At 33.8% G+C, this 19222-nt stretch overlaps 1 protein-coding gene across 1 annotated transcript in view; it reads right to left on the reverse strand.

The window, feature by feature from the left end:
* Positions 1–606: 606 nt before the first annotated feature.
* LOC102593600 (mediator of RNA polymerase II transcription subunit 34-like) overlaps positions 607–19222 on the reverse strand; it is a 53392-nt gene continuing 34776 nt past the window's right edge. Inside the window, exons 9-20 of the mRNA XM_006355176.2 lie at positions 13777–13813; positions 13667–13700; positions 11290–11342; positions 11145–11222; positions 11001–11066; positions 8987–9053; positions 8841–8894; positions 5915–6022; positions 4347–4411; positions 2578–2656; positions 1857–2074; positions 607–941 (exon numbers count right to left, since the gene is read on the reverse strand). Coding sequence (XP_006355238.1) covers positions 753–941; positions 1857–2074; positions 2578–2656; positions 4347–4411; positions 5915–6022; positions 8841–8894; positions 8987–9053; positions 11001–11066; positions 11145–11222; positions 11290–11342; positions 13667–13700; positions 13777–13813 — 1048 coding nt within the window. The 3' untranslated portion in view covers positions 607–752. The remainder of the gene's footprint in view (positions 942–1856; positions 2075–2577; positions 2657–4346; positions 4412–5914; positions 6023–8840; positions 8895–8986; positions 9054–11000; positions 11067–11144; positions 11223–11289; positions 11343–13666; positions 13701–13776; positions 13814–19222) is intronic.

Genomic DNA, 19222 nt, shown 5'->3' on the forward strand with positions numbered 1-19222 from the left:
AAGAAAAGAACACGACTCGAAGAACAACATTACTCCTAAAACTTCACCCCTATACTCATGGTAAGAACACATAAATTCCATGCAAATTGACTCTGAATGATCTTTCTCACATCTTAATGTAAAATTACTTGAACTATTTTAAATGTGTAAAATTATTTTGACAATTACTTGGTGATTAAAACAATAAGATTATTAGATGATATAAATTTATAAAAGATTTATCTAATTTTAACCTTGAATGTCTTATAAAAATGCTACTTAAATTTTGATAACTAGAGTTACCAAATATCTTTGATGGTCGGAGTTGATAGGCAACCGCGTGATGATTGAGATCCCTAATATGTGCTTTTATGCATAAAAGAACACAATGAGTTAAGCTAGTGATTGAATCATAACCTAATATGTGCAAACTAGTCTAGGTTAAGTTTGGCCAAAACCAATTTCCATATGTTTGAAGGATAATTTACAAGAATGATTTTGGAAATAGATGATCTTGAACTAAATATTAAATTTAAGAAATTTTAGTTTTGACCTTTAAGTTTTATCCATATAACAAGCGAGGGTCAAAAGTTCAAGACCAACCATTTCCAAGGACATTTGGAGTAATTTCCTGCAAAAGATTCATTCACCATTCATCAGATACTTGTATTACGCACAAGTACTATATGATCAATAACATGTCTAGTGTGATCCAACAAAATTAACATTAAGTACTAGTATGATCATATTTCTAAAAAAGATTTAACACAAATTCATGTTTCATCTTCACTGCTTTCAAGGACTACAAGAGCTTTCTTGGTTTTCAACTTCTTAACAGTATTGCCTTTGGTCTCTTTGCTTCCATCTGCATCTTTTTGGGGATCAGACTCATAACTAACAATTTCTTCAAGAATTCTGTCTCCGTATTTTTCAGTCTTCAACTTGCCAATTATCTTCTCCAACTGCATAAAACACACAGTAGTGTTCAGATGATTGCAGCACATGAGAAGATCTAAGGCTGTGCTATCAATGCGATAGTGTAAATTATAGCAGTCTCAGCTCTTAGCTAGAAGGATGTTTACATTTTCACAACTAAAGAAACATTGCATCTCTACATCTCACCTACTTAACAGGCCATAAATGAGCATGCGTTGGAATAACTATGTCGCATGCAGGGAGTTCAATTACTCTGCAAATTCCTGCGACCTCAGATAATACCATTGAAAGATCTGAACTCTCTATGTCGACTTACCTGCCCTACTTCCCTTCTTTGGCCATACTCAAAAACTGTCCATTTCTCCAAAGAGTAAGAACTTTCCTACTTGACACTCCACTTATCATCAGATGCTCAACTTGGGACTCATTTTTATATTACTAATCTGTCTCAATGAATGTCTACTTGATTTGGCAGTATTACTACAGCAGGCATTAGAAATGTGAACGTTTGAGGAAAATTGTGGAAGCGGCCATTGCTTTCTTTCTTGATTTTTAGAATAGTATAAAAGAAAACATTTCATGAGAGAAGTAAAAGCAGAGTCCAGCCTCCCTACCCCACAAAGGTAAGGGTAAAGTTTGCATACATCCTACCCTCCCCAGACCCCACTTGTGGTATTACACTAGGTATTGTTGTTGTTGTTTTAAGTAAAAGCGGGGTCCAGAATTTTAGTGGATAACAGTACCAGTCACTAGATTTTTCTTTTAGCAAAGTAGAGATTACTTTGACATGGATGGAAAGGAATACCAGACTATTGGAGGTAAAAAAGTTCAAATTCCTCTTTTCTGAAGATTTTATAAACTATAATCAGATAACAAGTAATGGAACACCAAAAGTTAGAAGTTAAAACATCAACTCTGTAAGCAAAGCAGTAGGAACACACCTCTTCAATTGATTTTGGTTTCTGTCCACTCAAGGTACTGATTTGTTGTGTAGATAATACAGAATGAGGGAATATTCCCCCATGGATGGATGCGAGTTCCTTTCGCAGCTCGTCAAGCTTATCATCCAATCCTGTTGATCTTTCTCGTTTGGATGATTTCATACTGCTTGAGGTCCTTGACTGTCTAGTTGACATCTCAACCTTAATAATTTTATTACCTGAAAGTTGACCAGAAAAAGAAGCTAGATAACTATAGGACTCTATGATGACTTGAAGCCCTTTTCCTTTCTTTGATTGTATGTAACAGAGATGATAAATAGCTGGCTTAGCCAAAAAAATTGTGCCTGGGCTTGATTTTTAGCATTCTTTCAAGCCAAGCTCAAACTCAGCTTGAATACTAAATGAGGCAAAAACTTTGCTGGAAAACATTTTTGAAACTACTTCGCTAAAAACTTGCAAACTAAACTGGCAGAAAATCAATAGAATTTTTCAGAATTCTCACAACTAAGACAATTCCTTTAAGTAATAAGAAAATATCAAATAGAGGGTCTCTTCATTCTTTTCTCACGCTAATAACAGAAAGGAATAATCATTGCTGAAATATTCCCAAAAGCTCTTTTCTCTTTCTTCTCTACACTATCTAATACAAAATTCTCCTCACGCTAATAAAAGAAGGTTGAGTTGCTGCATATTTGTGTATCTGAAAGAGAAGGGTACTTACCTTGCAATACTTGCTTTGCCAGAGGTCCTACTGTGACATATGCATTTGTTGCATAGGCTGTATGCTGAAATTCTTCTTTCTGCAGGGAAGGAAAAGGAACAAAGATGTTAGTTCAATGCTTAGAAAAAGGGAAAGGAGATAAAAGTCACTTTTCATATCCAGTATTTCGCTGTCTTGTTTCTTCTGTACAGGACAAAAGGGGGAAAATAAAATTTGAGGAAAAGGATTTTCATTTTATATGCTTAGTAGTTTGTACTTTTGGTCATGTCGCAAATTCTACTTTCCCTTTAATCTATAATAAACAAAAAGGAAATCCTAAACTTAGCTTCTTCAACACCCTTGCCCGAATCTTGGATCACACCTTAATACTTGAAAATTTGTTTCCCTCAAACTTAATTTTGTACTCAGAAAAAATGGAGCTTTTTGAGGTGGCAGCTAAATAGATACTACTAAACCGGACAAATATATTAGCTAATTTGAGTAATTCCTTAGCTTTCTCTGGACAGAGACTGCATTTGTGTCAATTAATGTGTGCAACACAGAAGCACTAATAACAATGTATCAGAAAGCAAAAGTGAAGGCATTATTGGTTTACTAGCCGTGAAGCAAGTTGTATTTCTCAAGGAATGAAAGAGAACTCCTTTTAGGATTATTTTTCTCAGTATTTTTTTGTGACAACAGAGAAATACCTGAGGTCCGGTTAGGGCATTGTTAGGATGGACCTTCCCTTTACCCTTCTCCATTTAAATATCAAGCTTCTTTTCTCAGTATTTTAAATATACAAGTATGGCTAAGACCATAAGAAAATAGAAAAAGGGAATACCAAAGAAAATAACTTTTGATAGACAGAAAACAAAGCAGCAAAGACTGATAAGACAAAGTCATCAACTAGAAAATATCTAGGCACCAGTGATTGGTATCGTCAAAATAGTAGCTGCAGTAAAAAGCTGGATACAGATGGCATATGCACAGAGAAGGAAATTGTACAGAGAATATTTTTTTTTGTATAATTGCAAAGACCAAACCCTAAAAAAAACAAAAAGCAAATGCCACGTGAAAGGTACTCTTCACTGGACTTCCGTCCTGTTGCCAAATGTATTTGCAGAAAGAATATAGGGGTACTTTCTCTCAAGGTCACAGTTCTCTAAAATAAGCAGATTTTGGGAGCAAGGACCACAGGAAAAAAGATAAAAGGATAGTGATTAGAGAAGCTTATATTACTCTCATTTCTTCCTAAATTTTAACAGCATTATATTAAAAAAATTCTAATAGTGGTTGCCATGCTTGATAACAAAATGCATTCAAAGAAAGCCCTTAACATAGAAAACTGGAGTTGGAAAAGAAAAAATAGGAAGTCAGATTTCAGTATTGTGCCCCACTTTCTGTTCTCGGCAACAAACTTTTCTGATAAGAAAAATAAAGATTAAAATTAGCAGATTATGGACATGAGTACAGTAAGCTATGAAACAACAACCTTGGGATTTAAATAACAAGCAGTCCTTGTGCAGTTTTAGTATATAAAACAGGAATCATCAAACTCTAATTCTGTGATGCAGAACAGATTATATCACATCTTTATCTGCAAGTTACTACACCTACTAGTTTTGATAAAACCAATGTTGACAATATTGAATTTCTACCTACGCGTTTTCCATCCTTGATAAGCTAGCTATGTTCCAGGGAATAAGATTTTACATTTGTTGCTGGGCGGTCAAATTCCTATTCTAATATGTTCATAAAAGAAAATAGTGTTTGAAAAGAGTCCATACAAGCACATGATCCAAAACAAGCTTGATGACAAGTTGCTCCAATTCATCTTTTTTCAGATCGGGACCTGAGTATACCAAGAAGAATGCATTATCTGTTTTGTGTCCATTACACCTAAAATTGCAAGTAAAATAAGAGAATAGTAGCAGAGTGATAATGAATAATGAATTTGAAAAGAATCTGCTCAGTTAGACTGACATTAAGCTCTCAATATAACATTGAACAAGACAATGAATGAAGGGGGAACACAGTCTTGCTAAGACCATATCCAACCTTACTCTATTTTACTCTCCATTCTCTATATTTGGAGAGTAAAATAGAGAATGCCCTCTCCAAACACTCTCTATTTTACCCTCTACTCTCCAATTATAGAGAGTTGAATAGTAGTTCTCCGAATTTGGAGAACTACTATTCATACTCTCTATTTCACTTTTTCAATATTATATTATTATTTCTATTATTTTGGAATTAACGTATTATTTTTCATGTAAGGCTATTAATTAAATCTCTAATATTCGTAATTTTTTTTTAAAATTTAATATATTATTTTTAAAAATATATAATTTAATATATACTACTTTCATCCCAAATTAATAATATTTCAAATATTTTTTTAAATTTTCGTTACTTTAAGTGATATAATTTGATATATTATTAAAATTCATTTCTCACTATGAAAAATGTACAAAATTAAAATGATAAGATGAAAATTTTAATTTAAAAATACAATACATAACATTATAATTTAAATACAATGCAATACATAACATAATAATTTTAAAAATCACAACAATAATTTAGTAATCCAGTTGATTGTTTCCATATTTAACAATATTTCGGGAAAAGAGTGTATGTTAAAAGGCATCTCGGCGAAAGAGGACTGAGAACCATAAGGCGAGCGCCAAAACGCTAGCACAAACTGCTCCCACACACACGCTTGATAAAGGGGAATACCTGGCTATCTCCTACTTTAAATAGAGAAAATCCCTAGAATTCTCTGATGCTGGGGCGTGGTTGAGATTGCGTAGTTGTGCTTGTTGATTTCTTTTTTCAGTTATTCGTAGTTGTTCTTTAGAAATTTAAAATAAAATATAATTCTATACTAAATAAAGAATTTGAAAACAAATTTTTATATTACATGAAAATTATATAGGGTGATTATTTGGATAAAAGAAAGAAAGGATTTATATTACGAAAGAAGAAAATAAAAATTAAACAGAAATAATAATACAATATTGAGGAGAGAAGAAAATTCTTTTTTAGAGAGTGAAATAGAGAATTGGGCTAGAGTAGATTGTCTGAATAAATAAAGAACTCTATATTTGGAGAGTAAAATAGAGGATAGGGTTGGAGATACCCTAATGGGGGAACACAATCCAACTTTAGGGACAAGAGACAGAAGCTATATCCATGTAGAAGCTACTTTTAGCAGCCATATTTTCCCCTTTAACTTGAAAGATTGATTTGCCCTAATTATACTGACACTGCTTTTGCTCAAGACTCTGTTTTGGACTTCCTTTTCTCTAGGAGATGCATATCTTTCGCAATACCATGATTGTGTGAATCTTACCTAGGTTCTTCTGCTTAACCTTTAGTTTTTCCACCAATTGCAACATTGTAACCCTTTGATCATTCTCTTGTATATCTTTCAGCATAGACACAATGAGTTTTGCATGACCTGCACACAAATATAGCGTAAGGAGAAAGGTACTTCCTAAGGGGAAACAAGATTAAGTTTGAAACATCTCATTGTAGATATGAAAAATCTTGAAAGGATGATATCTTTTTAAGTGTGGTACATAGCAATCATAACAACGATAAATGTGCCCAACAAAAGGAGAGAAAGAGAGAGAGAGAGATAGAGCTAAGAAATCTACTACCATGATTTCTCACGCTGCAACTAGTTGTCAACGAATTTGAGCATCCAAAGCAACCCTAAGTCAATTAGTGGAGTAGATATTTATAAACCATTAATTTTTTGATAAAGGATGCCCTTAATCATCGGGTGACTTTATATCTTACACTCTCCCACAACCAACCTAACTTTTCGGTTCAAACATGAAATCTCTTTAAAAGTGATGAGGCTGCAGTAACTCAAATAGGAGTAGACTTGGGACAGCTGACTCAATGAGCTAGGAATTAAGAGAGAAAATTGCAAAGTAGACTACGGGATGGATCATATGTTGCTTGGGCTCTTCGAAAATGTCACTGGGTGCGTGTTGGATCCTCCAAAAGTAGTGCAATTGGAGGATCCGACACGGGTACAGCTGCATTTTTGGACAGTCCGAGCAACATAGGATGAATCAATAAGCTTGATTATTAGTGATAGGGAAGTCCAAAATAGTAAGAATGAGCTGAGAAGAGAATAACTAGAATTAGCCCTATTCGAAAGATTGGAGAACTAAATGAGTACTAGACAATTAACCGGCTTATCAATGTTTAGCTCTGATACCATATCAAAATCTGAGCATCCAACCACGTAAGACAAGGATTGAAGTAGCCCAAAATCTTTATAAACCACTTTAGATTCCCTTAATCAATGTGAGAATTTATCGCTAACACTAGTTTATATCATCTATATGCCCATCGATCCATCTTACTTGGACTGTTACGTGAAAAAATATTTCTCAATCAAAAGTAAGAATTTGAAGTTGTTGACTTCTAATGTGAATATGGGCAGTCATCCCCATTCCTACGGGTTCTCCACTAGCCCAGTGACACACTAACCATGCTCTTTCTCTTTCTCCTATCATAAAGTGCCCCTCCCCCTAAATCCCGGTCCCCTTGAATTAAACCTTTCTCTTTCCATTTCAAGAGAAAAAAGAGAATGATGCAGTGTCGTCCTTGTTTTTTTTTTTTTGGGAGAAAGGTTACATAAATTAATACTAGCACATAGGCTGTGCTGAAGCCACATCTACAAGTAAAAAACCGTGTCCTTGTTCTTTGACTCTATCTTACAAGGAGTCTATGATGTCAAGCAAAGGTGCTGTATCTTCTAAAAGGCTTTCTCTACAACAAAGTTGAAACCAAAAAATACAGTTCATCTTAATTCATACGGACTGAGGTGTAGCACTCTTCAAAATTCTTCTACAAAAGTGTCATCCTTGTATGTCTACTACAGAATTCAGACTTAGATAAGAAACCAACCTAACTTCTTTGCGTAAACAAGAAAAAGCTTCCTTAGCTCAAATTTTTGCATAATATTATATTGGTCCAGGTAAGGGTCTAGAAAAATAACAACAAAAGACGAGCAAAATATATACATCTTCAAGTAAAAATTCACATTTCGTGAGCTTGTGTCTTACTCAGTAAAGCTACTTTTTTTGGAAACCATTCAGATGTCATTGCTCCTTTATGATCAATGGTATTTTGCTACGTAATCTTGTGTTCTGCAGATCTGCTACTGTATACTCCTTCTGTTTCAATTTGTTGGTTTGATTTTGACTTTACACAGGGTTTAAGAAAATAAAGAAAACTTTTGAATCTTGTGGTCTTAAACTAAAGATATATATAATGTACCAAATTCTCTTCAATCTTGTGGTCTTAAACATACCATGTGGAAAGTTAGAATTAAGGAATTACCAAAAAAGGGAAGAGGCATTCTTCTTGAGACAAACTAAAAAGGAAAGTAAGACAAACAAATTGAAATGGAGGGAGTATTATTCATTTCTCTGTGTTTAGATTGGAAAGGAAATGGAACAGTAGGAAAACTTGAACCCATCTTTCTTCTCATTCAACTGAATAGTTGGACCCAAAAGAAAACTACGTTCTTCTACATTATCCCTTTCCGCTTTATATTTGTAAATCAAACAAGAGAAAGAAAACATTTTCCCTTTTTTTCTTCCTTTCCATGCTTTCAAACAAGTGCTTTCTCTCTCTTTCTGTTGATAATTCTTATAGAGAGTAGTTACTTCATATTTTAGTGCACTTAAGGAACATCAGATTCTGTGACAGAAACAGAATAGGTGAAGCATTGACAATGAAATACAATTAAATCAAACTAATGGATATTTCATATCTAGATGTTTAAACTAGCGCGATGACAAGAGGCTGTTACAATGAGATATTAATTAATTGAATTTCCCCTTTCTCCAGTACTCCCTCCGCCCACCGTGACGTATTTTTTTAAAAAAAAAAACAGAAAAGGAAAAGGAAAATGATGCAATGGTAAACTGACGACATAATAACCAAACAACAATATAAGAAAAACTCACCTAGCTCACCAATTGGAGTGCAACTTATACATTTCACTATTAGGATAATCATTAATTATGTTGGAGACTGTAAAAGGAGAGCATCTGTTACTGCTCATATATATCAGCAATTTACTATCAGAGCAAAAGGATCATACTGAATCCAAGAAAATGGTTGGAAACTAAAACTATCATAACTAGTGAAGACTGCAAAAGACAGACTATACAGGTAAAGCCATGCTTTTAGACAACTCGTAGACATAATAGAAGATTGGTACAAATACAAAAGTCAAAACAACATACTTGAGACATCCAGCTCTTCCACCTCATTTGAAAAGGCACAGTTGTCGCACATTCCTGAGCAAGATGAAGGTCAAGTGAAGTTGTGGAGCTCTTCTGGCTATTGTGACAAGTTAACATCAGTATCCAACTTAAGAAGTTAACCATACCATTGCATTCTTGTAAAGGCTCAGCAAAGTGTCGGAAGAAAGCACTTCGACGGCACTCTCTTTTAGACTGCAACAAAAGATATTTATACCTCCAGCTTATTGTTAACAATTACTGTTTACATATGAACTCTAGTAGAAATTGAGTTCCCTTTAACTTGGGGAACTGATTCTTAATTAACAAAACCATAAAACTGATATACTTGTTATACCACTGTCACTTACTGGTTAAATAATGTATGTACAACCACAGATTAAGCAATCAAGAAACATCATGCCTACTTTGACATGTATGGATAACCATCATAACATCTCAGCGAGCTCTCTTGCATTTGGAATCTAACTAGTCAGCAACTGTATTTGAACTATTTGATTACAGCTTAAAAAAGATGTATTCAGGAGCCAGGTACTTTAAGAGCATCTCACATTAATATAGTATGCAAGTTTATAGTAAGAGCTAAAAAACTGGCAGGAAAATTTTCTCATTCATTTACGAAGTTAGTGCTTATCCTGTGTTGTACTTATAGTCACTTGGAACAGAAATTGTTCATCAAATTCTAAACATTTATTGTTCTCAGTTTGAGTGTATGGTATAAACAAACTCACCTCAATATTACCTCAATATGGCGTGTTTTTCATTTTCTAATTATGACACCAAGTTTTCTATTGGTTAATCATTGTAGGAGATCAATAAATAATTGGCACAAAGGAGGTCTATCCATTCATAGTAGCAGCAAAAAAGGAAGAGACTGCATCGACTATACAAGCTTATATCCTCTTGAGAAGCGCAGAATTCTCAGTATGGTATTTTCATAAGATGACAAAAGAATTAAGCTAGAAGCGCAGCTGGAAATTGCAGGCGGCATTACCTCTTTCAAAATATTGTTTGACTGGACATAGCTAATGTAATTACTAAATGCACAAAAAGCACTATGTGATTTAGGAACTATTTCGAGATGTCATATTAGCCTTGGGTGCTCACAAGTTACAAAAAGCAGTATAAATAGTAAAATTACTAGATTAAAAGAGCTGGTTAATCGGGTAGTTCTATTATAATGGGAATTTTCACATGAAATGAGCAAGAATGATACAGGATTGTGTCTAGAAGTCTTTCTGAAACAGAGAAGAGGTAATTAAGTTTTGTTGCATGAAATTTTACTGTCAAATTCTTCAAGTATTATTTTAGGAGTAAACACTACAGAAACTAAAGGAGTACAAGAGAAGGCATACAAGATGTTTATCATCTGAACTGTCTGTGTCGATGCGGATATGGTGAGGGTTTTAGATAAATATATGATATGGTAAGGTGACGTTCAAACGTTATTAAGAAATTAGATTACTTTTACCCTTCCATACCAGCAAAATCTTCTGTCTATTTGGACATTTCTACAGCGCAATTTGATAGTTGATAATATTATGATTCTCAATTTGGATAATATTTTAAGCAGGCACAAGCTGTTGCTATATCCTTCGAGTGAAATCTCTTACTAATGGATTTTTTTAATAGCAAACAAATAAGATAAATAAAAGGTCATATGATTCTCACGGAACCAGAATGGCATCTATATAGAGAACACAACCACTAATATGAAAAAATATATCAACAGCCAACCTTGTACTAAATGTATTACAATAGTTCTTGTTTTAGATATCCATCATTACTTATTATTGTTTTAATACTCTATCCAAGTATGTTGTTTATCGTGTTTCGATTATTGCACAACTTTGTTGTTGTTGTTGCTCCCCTCTGGTAGAATTTACACTGTTTCCTTGTGACTTGCTATATTTTCTTCTTTGTATCTGGAATTGCTGCATTTGAGCCGAGGGTCTTCCAGAGCTAGCCTCTCTACCTCCACAAGGTAGTGGTAAGGTATGGCATAAATTCTACCCGCCCCAGATACCACTTGTGGAATTTCACTGGGTATGTTGTTGTTGTATTTCAACAGCCAACCGTATCCTACCCAAGTCAAAAAGGTACAGAAAACATCAAAATGAAGAGTTGAGGAGCCAGCCATACCTGACAATATCGTACTATGTCATACAGATTTTTTAATCCAGAATTCTCATAGAAGACCATAGAACTCTGCCCAAAAATCACAATAGCCACCAATTACATCATCTTTCCCTAAAACGTTAACATCATCAGTCTAATTTTTTTTACCTGCCTAGGAGCATCAGCAGGCCTAAAGAAAAGAACGCATTCAGAAGGAAGTCCATCCCTTCCAGCTCGACCACTTTCCTGTGGAAAGGCAGTTAGACAGAGAAGCCTATATTGTGTGAAATGAGCAGGGGTAGGGAATTAGGACCTGGTAGTAAGTCTCCATTGATTTGCTCAAGCTGTGATGGACGACAAATCTGACTATGAATAAGGAGTGAGTTCATCACATCAGCAGACAATATCTCTAAGAAATAATAAATTAATTGAATGAACAAGATTTACTATTATGTTTTTGATTGTTAAAGGTTACTTCATTGAAAATCCAGCAACAAGAAAGGAAATTGATGTCTATTTCAAAAAAAAAGAAAAGGAAATTGATGTCTAATAGACATGTACAATTCAGATTCCACAAGAAAGAAGCTTAGGTATATTTTTGTTTCATACGTTAAAAAGCTTACAAATATTAGGGAACTACTTGAAAAGAACTCCTCTCATTTCTTGAAAGATGAGTATTGAGAACTAGGTGAAAAATGGACACAGATTCCCACCTGTGGTCCAGCAATCTTATGGGTAAGCTGTTGAAAAAGGGAAGGCCCATTTCCAATAGCTTCTGAATGTCTTAAATGAGTAAGAAATTTGTGCATTTTTTAAACGAACTTCTTGATAAGATCTAGTAAGAAAACAGACTAACAAATGAGATCGGTTTTCCATCTCTACTAAGTGGCAGGAATCGAGAAAGAAGTTTGATCTGTCAGAAACAAGTTCGCCAATGTTGACCTATGCTCATCATTTGTTTGATGATGAGCTTATTGTGAATACACAGTAACCTTTATCCAAAAAAAAAAAAAAAAACAAGTTCGCCAATGAATCTTAAATTTTTGAATTTTCTCACATGAAACTATTTGAACCATAGTTGTCTTAGTTAAGAGTCTACACTGCATTGCGCTACCAATGCCGGTAGAAAGATAGTCAGCAACTAGCTTTGCTACATCATCAGCTCTCTTTCTTATTCTTTTTTTTTTTACTTTTGTGCACTTTACAATTTTAACGGATGTTCTCCAAGGGATGCTAGTCAGCTTTTAACAGCATTAAATTTTCTTAGTCCTGCTTCCAGATGTGTTCATCACCTATTTTCCCCATTATTTTTTCAACAACCCACCTAATTTCCCCATAATAACAGGTTTTAACGGAATATCCCATCCCATTAATCCAGCCCCATATCCTACTTTATCGGTTGTCATTGTCGTCGATGCTGCTTCTTCCCACCTCACATCCATGATCTAGTCCAACATTCTACCCTTCCCTAGCTGCAGCTGCTCTGTCATTGTTCTAGTTGGCCGTCAGGGATAAATACCATATGTCCATCCCTACTTCGGCCTTCCTCCTTCACATATCTGAGAGGGGCTGATTTCCAGATTGTTGGAAGGATACCTTTTTGTTGTTGCTTTTAGATTTTTTCAACTTTCACTAATTTCACTTGCTTTTACCCTTTACTCTTATTCTGCGTGCAATTCACTCCCTTTTGGTTGAAAAGAAATCCTAAAGATCCGACAAACAAAGTAAAGATTACTAATACAAACATTTGGAATAGCATAGTATTGAACAAATCATAAGGATACATTTTCATCAATTGTTTTGGAAAAAATAAGACTTCCATTATTATTCAATTTTAGTGAACAAGATATTTTCTTAGAGTCCTTTTTTACCCCATAGAGCTATTGAATAGAAAGTTTTTTTTTGTTAATATTTGTGTGTCAACTAGTTGCTGTCTTGCTGAAGAATATAGGTATTTCTTTAGTGCTATATGTTTTCCTTTTTCTGGTTTGAAATGATTTTGCTACTAATTTTCTTATGTTTCTCAATGTATCTTGATTGGGAAAAGGAACATTGGCTCTGAAGAAAAAAGAAAAATTCGATGAAGATAGAGTATGGTTAAGAAATCAATAGATAGTAATTTTTTTACATACACAAAAAAATAGAATCTTAATGCCTAAGATATTGGAACTCAGAATTTAATCACATCACATGTCAGACAATAGACTAGATCAATTCTTTTTCGATATATAATAACTAGATTATTATTAGGACAATGAAAACAACATACCCGAGAAAAGTTTATTCTCCGACTCTTAATCCATCAATATCATCCAATCTAGAGGGATAGAATTCTTCAAATATCATATTGTTTTATCAAATAAACCTTTTGTTTATAGCGAGATCCACAAACTTGCTTAAAGAAACTAATGCTAAACTAACCTTTCTTAAACACTGAGGGGTGGGGGAAGGGAGGAATAATATCTAAACTAATGGTGTTTATATGATAAGACATGTCAAAAGGATATAACTAGGTAACTTACTAATCATCTACCTTGTTAATTCTCATGCCAAATGATGTATGAATTTATATGATAAGACATGTCAAAAGGATATAACCAGGTAACTTACTAACCATCGGGCTTGTTAATTCCCATACTAAATGATGTATGAATTTATATGGTAAGAGAAGTCAAAAGTAACTTACTAACCATCTGGCTTGTTAATTCCCATACCAAATGCCACCTGAAAAAGAAAAACACTTCCAAATATGATAATTGCCATAAAAAAGTAAGAAGTCAGGGCACTTCATGATACATACCGTCCCCACAATGACTTGCAACTTTCCATTACTCCACCTATGACATCGAACATAAGTTACTTGTTGAATTAGAATAGGATTTTACAATTAAAAAAATGATACCATGAATTATAACCATACAGATACAATAATAAAAGAAAATCACAATTTGGCAGCTCATACGCTGTAGATAATATCATTTCTTAAGGTGTGTTTTATAATATTAAATATTTTTGATAAATAATAATTTCGGAAAACTATTTGTTAGATCATTTTCAAGAAATTAGCTGGGTTTGAAGGTAGGTAATACCATATGGTAATAGCAGAAGCATGGGCAAGGGTTGATGTCTCAGTGATGATTTTGTGTACTAAGGGCTGTGTTATTTGAAATAAACGCAGAAGGTGGGGATGGAGCATGAGATGATGTCTCGGTGATAATCATATATCATATATAAAAGAGAACCCTAGACCCGCCTACGTGGCGCCACCACAAACCAGGATTCCCGTTTAATTTATTTTATTTCCCAAACTATCCTTCCCCTTTCATGAAAAGTTGTGACTTTTATGAAGAGTTGTGACTTTTATCGAAAAGTTGCGACTTTTATTGAAAAGTTATGACTTTTATTAAAAGTTGTGATTTTTATGAAATGTTGTAACATTTATGAAAGGTTGTGACCTTTCCGAAGAGTTGTGACCTTTCCGGTAAGGCACAATAAGCATTTGTTCACACTACCCTTTTTTGTCTATAAATAGAGGGGTTTCCTCTCATTTTAAAACAACGAAAATTCTGAACATCCTCTTCTTCTTCTGCACAATTAAATATTTGATTCTGAACTTCTTCTTCTGCACAATTAAATATTTGTATACTTTGCTCCTTTTGAGTGGCTCACTAACACTATTGTTTTTATATCATAACACTGGTGAATAAAATTGTTTCATCCTGAGAGTATCTATTTCTTTTAACCTCGGATACTAGAGGGGACAAATTTTCTTAAGGAGACACTGCGCATTCAGTGGGCTCGATTTTTCCTTTTTGTTTCATTCTATTGTTACAGATCCTGGTATGTTTTTTTACCGTTCATTAATTTATGCTTATGATATTAATTGTTGTTTTTGAGTACATGTTTTAAATTTGTTGTTTATGTTTCTGTAAAGTTATTGTTATAAGTATTTGTTAGTACATACTCTATGTAAATCCAACTACTGCAGATTCACAAATAACTTTTTACAGAATACATTTATTTAGAAATTCTCGAAAGAAATCTTTTCTTCTCCAAGAGATCAAGCCTAAAAATTTATATGATGTTTTGTTGTTGTCATAATAATGTTAATATTAACAGGAGTAAAAAGAAAATAGAAAGTCAAATAATAGAATTAAAACTAGCAATTAATTACAATTATATGATACACAATGATGATTATTCTCTCACACCAAAGTACTTTTTTGAACTTTTTCTCCATTATCCCTTACTTTTCTTTCATCCTTACAAGGATCCTTAATGTTTTGTTTGTGCACAATTTCAATTCCAAAACACTATCATAACTATATTACATATGAAATTTGGATTTTGGAAGATTACATTTTAATTTTAAAACACATAATGACTACATATTACTTATTGGTATAGCATATGATTATGGAACCTTTGCTTTTGATAAACACATTAGTTATATATATATATTTTTTAAAAATATTTGATATTTTGAAAGTAATTAATTGTGTTATACTAACGAAATTTGCAAAGAAAAAAATTGAGAATAATATTCATTTGACTCTCTAATTAAAGACACTATGTAACCATGCATATAGATGATAAAAATCAACTAACCATTGTAAAATTTCAAAAGAAAATTAATGAATTTGTAAAATGAAATTATGTAAACTAGGAGAAAATAGTGTTATGACTTGTTATGTTGCCTTTTCTTTTAATAAAACAAAAGGTAAACTACAATTGAATAACCTCTATACTCTTAAAAACAAATTTATATAAAAAATACTATAACATCAAAATACAAGAAAAGTTCTATTTTAATAAATTTTAAAGAAGAATGTTCTAACCGCGCGAAGCGCGGGTCCATTTACTAGTTCTAAATATTAAGAGTAACAGTAGTGTTTATTTAAAACATGTGAAATAGAGTAACAATTGAGATATTTATAAGGGAAAATGACTTAAAACCATCATTAAGGTGAAATATTTTCCCATAAATATTCTCAATGATATATGGGGGGTGGATGATTTTGGTCCTTCATATATGACACCTAATAAAAATAGTAATATATGGTAAAATTTGACAATTTTGGTCCTTAAGCCCTAAACAAATGTGTCTCCACAAAAAACTGTTAAAATTAACGCTGAGTTACACAACTCTTCTCTGTCAAAACACATAACCACTATCAATAGCAGAAATCAAAAGCATCTGGAAGCTATTCTATCTTCTTCTATACCAAACTTTGTAGCCTAAGAGCCTGTTTGGATGGACTTAGTTTATGATTTATAAGCCGAAAGTCACAAGTTAGGATCTCTAACTTATGACTTTTGGCTAATTTTTGTTATTTTGGCTTTAAAATAAGTGTTTAAAAGCACTTTTTTTTATCATACCCAAACACTACAAAAGTTCTTTAAAGCTAAAAATCCAAATTAAGTCAATCCAAATAGGCTCTAAATTATCCCCCACCGCCATATCTAATCTCACCTTTGTTTGTCGTAGCTTCCTCTACAGAACTCTCTTTTTTCTATTTTACCATTATTCATGTTTTCAGTTCCTTAAAAATTGACGGGTCGTCTGCTGGAGTTTGTGGAGAGATGGTGGAGGGAAGTGCTGGAATGTAGTTCCCCGTGTTATTTTTCGACCGAGAGAGGGAGATTAACACTGGGAGTATCCGAGTTTACCTGATGCTAGAATTTAAGGCATTTCAGTTGAAGAATTTCTATCACACATTTTTGCACCTTCTCTGTTGTAGAAGAAGTTTGAGAAGCTTGATTAATTGAAAACACTACAATTTGGAATATGCAGTGGATACATTGCTCAGATGATTATATCAATTAGTTTGAAGTTACTATGTCTTCCTTGAGGAGGAAGACATAGTAACTTCAAACTAAAAAAAACTGTCTTCCTTGAGGAATACCATTCCATGCAAGTAAAATTCATTTCTTTCTGCTCTTATTTTGCTTGCCTTTCTCCTCCTCTTTCTGTGGTATTCTCTATATTCATGCATTCTTCAAACCTGAAGTTGGGACTTTTTTTTAAAATTTATTTTTACTTCTTTTTGGTTCGCTTTTTTGTCTGTGCTTATGCTTCTTTGTGGGTTTTAGGGTCGTCAAGCAATTTTGAAGTTCAAGATTTCATGTTATTTATCACCGGAGAATTCCTATCACCGGTAAGCGGCCTGTCTATTTGTTTTGACAGAGAAGAGAAAGTGAGTTGTAAATTTGGATCTGAGATTAATTTGAACAGTTTTTTGGGAGAGAAATGTTAGTTTCAGGGCTTACGACCTAAGATGATAACTTATATCATACTTTAAAAGGACTGTTTCTATTAGGTGTTATATATCAAGGACCAAAACCTTCCAACCCCTATACAGTAAGGACCATCCATTTTGATCATTTCCTAAGACTAGACACATCTATCTTCACAAGATAGGGGTAAGGCTGCGTACACACCACCCTCCCCAGACCCCATTTTTGGGTTTACACTAGGTATGTTGTTGCCTAAAACTAGACACATCCTAAGAGAAAAAAAAAACTTAAGTGAAACAAAGGACTGACAGGATGTCCTCACGACAAAGCAAAAAAAAAGAGCAAAAAAGGAACTCCTAACAAATAGTAATTTCTGATCCTTCTCTATGGAGGAATCCTGATAGTATACCTGAAAATAATCCTACTACTTGCCCATAGCAAAGCCTAAATATCAGGAAAAGAAACTGGAAAGTATACTTTACCACAAAACACTCTGACAATTGACTCTCGAGCCAAATAAACTATGGAAGGCACACAACACATTATATAAAACTTCACCTTGGTTAATACTATAAAAACACAGAACTTGGTGAGAAAGAACGGGCACACTTCAATGGTGAACAAGATACAAACACGTAAACGGCCTTTTCCGAGCTTGGATATGGAGGATGCACTTATAGATGCAAGGAAAAGTAACATGTAGATTAGATAACTAATGTTAGCTTGAGAACATTCCCAAAAGATAACTTTAAGAAGGTAGTTTTTCAATAAAAAGAGCAAATCATATTATCATAATCACCAACTCTAGTAAATAACTAACCGAAATTTGGATGCGAAGAGGATTCTTATTCAAGTGGAAGGCTATGAGACGACTACTACATGTGATATCTGCTAAGAAAAAATGGCCCTCCGATTCAACTCAACCTTAAAGTTAGCTCATGAGGTAAGCATTCCCACGACCAACCCATTTTCTTAATCTTTGTGGAACATTCTAACCTCCATGTCTTACCCACATGCCTAGGGATGGATATCTAGAGTCCTGATAGTATAACACGAGGGCCCAACATTTGGTAAATCAAAATAGGGGATGGGTCTCACTTTGAAATCATGTTATGAATATTAACCTCTTGGCTTAGTCCAACCCAAAAAACAAGCTCATAAGGTGAGGATTGTCCAACAACATATAAGGAGACAATAGTCCATTTGCTTAGGGAATGTGGGACATTCAAACGAAATAACGATTGCTCAAAACCATATAAGGAGTCAACAACCTAATCCCTCACTTGATTTGGGATACTTACCACTCGCGCATGCCTAAAACTGGACATCTATGACATGTACAACATAACATGGAGGCCCAACAATGGATAAACCAAAAATATGAATAAACACGACTCTGATACTACATTAAGAAAATGGACTTTGGATTCAACCTCAAACGGTAGCAGGTGAGGATTGTCCCAGATCATATAATGAGACAAGATCTCATTCCCTCAACCAATGTAAGATACTAAAATGCTAAAGTATGTGAATGTTTAAACTGTTAGAAAGGGTACAATTTTATTTTACTTAATTATATCTTCAATACACCCATCACGTGCTAACCTAATTCTTTTTCATGGGTCATGCACGTGAAAATTCTATGTGGTAATGAGTGGTGGTGAGACTCGAATCCAAGACCTCTGCGAGCTCTACGACCGTACTTCAATGTGTGACCATCTCATCTTAAAAGCTTAAGCTACTACAGAGGATATACTTTTACTTACTTATTTAGTCTTTCTAAGGAGAATTGGCTTGGGAGTGGTAGTTTACATGAAAATTCTCCTGATATATTTAGCTTATTTCCTTTTTTTTTTTTTTTTGGTAATTAACTATATTTTTATTAATCACCAAATGGTATTTACAGCTCATAACAAACTACATCACAGTTTGTTAACTAAAAAAGAAAAACTCAAAGGAGCCACAACTTCATAGAAAGAGAAGTTGTTGAATCCTAGTGCTAATGGCCT

This window comes from Solanum tuberosum, unplaced genomic scaffold (genome assembly GCF_000226075.1).
Source record: "Solanum tuberosum cultivar DM 1-3 516 R44 unplaced genomic scaffold, SolTub_3.0 scf00191, whole genome shotgun sequence".
Classification (NCBI taxonomy): domain Eukaryota; kingdom Viridiplantae; phylum Streptophyta; class Magnoliopsida; order Solanales; family Solanaceae; genus Solanum; species Solanum tuberosum.